Below are 5,693 nucleotides of genomic sequence, written 5' to 3' on the forward strand. Positions count from 1 at the left end.
TTTGGGATTCATTGTACTTCAATAAACCTTTCTAGAAAACTAATGTGAGCTGTGTTTGTAATTTAGGCTTATTGTCAGATAAGATTTACAAGGTTTTGTAGATGTTGACACTGGTATGCAAGTGTGCAATCTCTGTTAGACATGGGGTGATACCATTTTTAAAACCATTTTAAACCGAAGTTATATAAAGTTTGACAGGAGGGAGTTGCACTTGAAAGTTACATTCAGAACTCAATGCACCATGTTTATAATGCATTCGAATTGGGGCATTGAGATATAAAAATAAGGCAATGAAGTTGCTCAGAAATGGAAACATATTTCATATCAGTGAGAAATAATAATAATAAAAAAAAAAAAAAGGTTACACTTTTACAGAATTAGCGTTAGTGTACCGGAGGAGGAAGGCACCCATAGCTGTATGGATCTGTGCAAAACAGCTACAGTAAGTGTATATTTTTTTTATTTAAAGGATTCTTTCTCGCTGTTGAAGGATAAGCTCCATATGTTTCGAAAGCCGTATTGCATGCGATGATTATTGACGTTTCTCAATGTTAAAACACAGCGTCGGGATTGTAGCTCACATGAGCAAGTCGTGGGTAAAGATAAACGCTTGACACTAGAGAAGGTAGAATGTCGCCTAGAGTTTAAGAGCTAGATTCCACTTCGCTTACATGTGAGCGTGTCCTACATTGGAATCCGTAGGATTGCTCGGCATTCATTGGCTGATTGCATGACTCCGTCACTGCCTGCGTCATCACGTTTTCGTGCGTAGCTGCCTCCTGAAGCCTAGCAGATCCAGCAAAATAGAAGATGGTAAGTCTGAAAAGACAGAAAATATAAGATTTCTAGACTTATTTGTGTTTCGTGAACTTTGCTTGTATGTAGACGGAGGCACTAGTTTCCTTGTTAGCGTACAATCTACCTCTAGATCCCGGTATATAAAGCCTGTTGGTCTGCTAGCTAGCTCGAGATAGATAAACGATCACATGACAGCAGAAAAGGTTGATCTGAATAAGCAACGTACCTCATAACACACTTTCCATGTGTATTCGGTTGTACTTTAAGTTTGTCATTATTTGTTCATTTTTGCGATCTGTGTGATGAGATTGAGCTTGCTCGAGTAGCTAGCTAACGGTAGTTCATTTCCATCTGAAATTGTTAGCAAGCTACAGACACAGTAAGTAGCTAACTAGTCAGCAATGCTAGGTAGCAGGTTGTTTAGCTACCACACCACGTCCTTTCTCAAGCTTTACACATTGCAGCTATCTACGTATATAAATTCAGTAATTAGATTTTTTGTATTTTATGTAGATTTAAACTTTATGGACCTTTGTTGACATTTTGTGTAAGTGCACCAATCTAACGTTAGTGCTAGGTAGGGGCACTTCTTCATCACTCACACTCTTTAGTTTTGATATAACCTGCAACCCACTAACAATTAAGGCTATTTACTATTGTCACCTTGCTAACACTTCTTATTTGTTTGGAATGTTTCATTACTTTATTCATCCACTTTAAATTTATAATTTCAGTTTTAACTCTTTTTATTACTTTCCAATCTTTGACCATGTTTCATGTCAATCTCTCTACACACATCCTGCTTCCCACCCCTTACACCCACCACTCCCTGCCCACCCTCCCACCACTCCCTGCCCACCACTCCCTGCCCACCCTCCCACCACTCCCTGCCCACCACTCCCTGTCTCCAATGAACCTCTGCGTTGTATTCAGGCTGGTCACCGGGTAAGTGCACCGCTCTCTGTGTTGGACCTTGTCCTCTGCCTGTTCTACCTGTTCTGGAGGCTTGTTTTGCAGACTAATGGGGGGTGCCTGTGATAATAAACACTCCACACCTCACTATGCTCTGCAGGTTAGTCTTATAATGATGCCCTAATAGCAAATGCATCTTAATTTACTGCATTCATCCACACTAACACACACATAGAATGCTGCCATGCATTCAGGTGAGGATATTGAGCAATTCTATGTTTTTTTATCAGTAACCACGTTTCCATCCACAGTTTTTATGCAAGTAAAGTAGCAACTGTCATCAAAATTGTTAAAGGTTTTAAAACAATTCTAATAAATGCAACAGATGGACAAATTATAAAGATACTACAAACGTTTAGAATTTTTAAAATCCATCAGATATTGACAATTATAGCACACTACAGTTCTACTGGCACGGACAAATAATGAATGGCGTTCAGAGGGATTGTCAGATTTCACTTTTTTTATTCATAGAATGCACTCAAATATAAATTGTTTAATGGTATTAGGTAATAAAAAAATGTTTTGTGTTAAAATAAAGAAAATTAGATCTGCCTCATTTGCATAAAGACACTGGGTGTATGTGCATATATTAACAAATTAACAAAGTAGTGGGACAGTGCTGAAACATTTTACATTTACATTTTTAGTCATTTAGCAGACACTCTTATCCAGAGCGACTTACAGTTAGTGAGTGCATATATTTTTCATACTGGCCCCCCGTGGGAATCGAACCCACAACCCTGGCGTTGCAAGCGCCATGCTCTACCAACAAACAACTTGCTCTGTCTAGGCCTACCTGCACTCACCTGTGCTGTCTAGACTGCCTCATTAATTAATTAATGTTGTTGTCACGTTCTGTTGCATAATTCAACAAGTGTGTCAATAGCAGGATACCCTCGGATTAAAAATGAACACGCTTGGCTCTAGATTACGCCTATTTGTACTGAGTGTACAAAACATTAAGTACACCTTCCTAATATTGAGTTGCTAATATATAACTACAGGCGAATATAATGATAAATCACCTTGTCCTAGAGAAATGCACATGGTTATCAGAATGTCATGCCAGGGTAAGCCTACATGAAACACATCCCTTATTTTGAGTGTTTCTAAAATCCCCTATGGGGAAAAATGAATAGTGGAAAAACGTTTGGAAGCATTTCCCTGTTTGACCGCTAGGTTTTATGGGTATTATGACTCCTACTGTGGTACTCTATTAAAAAATCACAACAGATGCGATGGAAACAGGAAGTTGCAGTACAATTTTATAAATGCCGACAGATAATTTGTTCATATGACATGGTGGGAACTTTTTGTGTCAGTAAAATTAATGAATGCAAGAAATGGTGTTGGAATCCATCATATCGAAGTAAACTTGGAGTCACGCGATGATATGGTGTGGTCCTCCCACCACGACTTGGGAAACCATGCAGTTTATTAGGCTACAGATTAAAATAAATGATCATGAACTTCACAGGGTGGTGAAAGTGCACAGTGATGAGCTTGATGCTCCTTAATAATAGCCTACATAATAATGTCATCATGTAGGCTATCCTACCCACACTGTATCTGCGAGCTGTTGGCTAGAGCGCATGTGCTAAAACCAGAGGAGGCACTTTTGCTATTTAACACAACAGTTTTTGTGACAAAACAATCTGTACATTTTATTCGGTACATTAAAACTTTAGCGAAAAAGTGCAATTTGTGTGCACTACGTCATCACACTGAATTTGATCCGCAACAAATCTGTTTGTTGGAAACACACCACTGGTGGAAAAATTAGCATTATTTTCTTTATGTGGATTTTAGAATATTCGCGTGAAAATCTGTCGCCAATTGGATGGAAACCTAGCTAGTAACCACGTTTCCATTCAGTTTTTATGTGTGTAAAGTCATACTGTATTTTTTTTTTAAATCACGACAGCTGTGATGAAAACAGGACATTTCGGTACAATTTCAACAATTGGAATGAAACCTAGCTACAGTCTGTGATCATGGACTTTGGATGCACTGACCCTTGTGACGTAGGATTACTTTTCTGATGTCTGATTGTGGTGTGGAAAATTCAATAAACTTTTCTTGTTTGTCTGAAACAAGGCTTATTTTGATTAGTTGCGGGTCAGACAAACTGATCTATACGTGGGGATAGCCTAATTCTCCAGAAGTGGACAAGAAGCTTTAGTCCTTGACCAAATTGGCAAAACACAATCTTCTCTTCCAGTGCTAATTACCATAGAGTATTGATATACTTAAGAGAACATACAACTATAGTAAAATAAAAATAAATAAAAAAGTGATCATCCAACTCAACGACCAATGTTGTGGTATTTTTTACGATGAATTGAAATTCAATACAACAGACTTGTTGAAAATGTGCAAGTCACATGTTGAATTTCAATTATTTTCCTGAGTTGAATGAGCTGAAATGGTATAGACTCCCAACTTGATGACACCCTCCTAATTGACAGCCTACATTTCGTAAGTATGACTGAGCCCCCTCCTGTAACTGTTGCTAACATAACTCTCCATCCACTGTTTGATGCCAGTTGGTCCTGGTGTTAGGTGACCTGCACATCCCCCACCGATGCAACACCCTACCAGCCAAGTTCAAGAAGCTGCTGGTGCCAGGCAAAATCCAGCACATCCTCTGTACAGGCAACCTTTGCACCAAGGAGAGCTATGACTACCTGAAGACCCTGGCTGGGGATGTACACATCGTCAGGGGAGATTTTGATGAGGTTTTTATATCTGCTTCCCTTCTGCTTTATTACATGATTCATTATCTTTAAACGTATAGGTAATCCTTTAATGGGTTAGAACAGTGGATGAACTGTAGTGTGTTTTCTGCCTTCTCTGCCCTACAGAACCTGAACTACCCTGAGCAGAAGGTGGTAACGGTGGGTCAGTTTAAGATTGGCCTGATCCATGGGCACCAGGTGATCCCCTGGGGGGACATGGCAAGCCTGGCCCTGCTGCAGAGGCAGCTTGACGTCGACATCCTCATCTCTGGACACACGCACAAGTTTGAGGCCTTCGAAAACGAGAACAAGTTCTACATCAACCCCGGCTCAGCAACTGGAGCCTACAACGCACTGGAAAGGTAATGGCGACATTTTTACAGATTAAGCTGTTCACATATTTATTGGGTCATTTAGCAGGTGACTTGGTAAGTTGCTAACTGCTAGCATTTTACTGATAAGCATTCCTCTCTTTTGTTTGGTTTCTCCTCAGCAACATCATCCCATCCTTTGTATTGATGGACATCCAAGCATCCACAGTGGTGACGTACGTCTACCAGCTCATCGGAGATGATGTCAAAGTGGAGAGGATTGAGTACAAGAAATCCTAAAACCAGGGCTGAAGTAGGGGTTTCTGTCATTCACCAGGTGTATCATTTCATTCCTTTCTACCTGCAGCTCCAACTACGTCACCACCAGTGCTTGACTTGGGCAGGAGCTCACCGGAGCTGAGTACCGGCACCTCAAATGTTCTGCTACTTGAGCTCCTGTTCCTCTTATAGAATATTAGCTCCAAAGTATTGTGGAGCTACTGCACCTAAATATAAACAGTACCAGCACCCAAAATGAGTACTGGAACCTATTTCAGTCCAAGTCAAGCACTGGTCACCACAATGCTAATGCTGTACCATAACTGTTTGCTCACAAGGAAATGTATAATATCGTTTATATTTCATCAGCATTTGCTTGTGTTCGACCCACCATCTGGTGTCTGTAGAGAATGCAATAAGGTCACATGAGTTTGCATAATGTCATTAAAATAAATATTTGGTGCCACTTTTTTTATTTTACGTATTGTCATGTAAAATGTCCTGTAAGTACGTGTAACTCCATTGCCTTTATTTTCGTGTAGTGGGCCTTCTCACTCATTTCCCCCACAATAAAAATCCTATTTCACTTTCA

General features: G+C 39.9%; 1 protein-coding gene across 1 annotated transcript; it reads left to right on the top strand.

The window, feature by feature from the left end:
• The first annotated feature begins 740 nt into the window (after positions 1-740).
• On the top strand, positions 741-5,693 carry LOC311100114 (vacuolar protein sorting-associated protein 29). The gene is made up of 4 exons (XM_084140869.1): positions 741-813; positions 4,320-4,511; positions 4,638-4,873; positions 5,005-5,693. Exons 1-4 carry the CDS (start codon positions 811-813, stop codon positions 5,120-5,122), a joined length of 549 nt encoding a protein of 182 aa, XP_083996995.1. The 5' UTR covers positions 741-810; the 3' UTR covers positions 5,123-5,693.

This window comes from Coregonus lavaretus (genome assembly GCF_964263955.1).
Source record: "Coregonus lavaretus genome assembly, chromosome: 24".
Classification (NCBI taxonomy): domain Eukaryota; kingdom Metazoa; phylum Chordata; class Actinopteri; order Salmoniformes; family Salmonidae; genus Coregonus; species Coregonus lavaretus.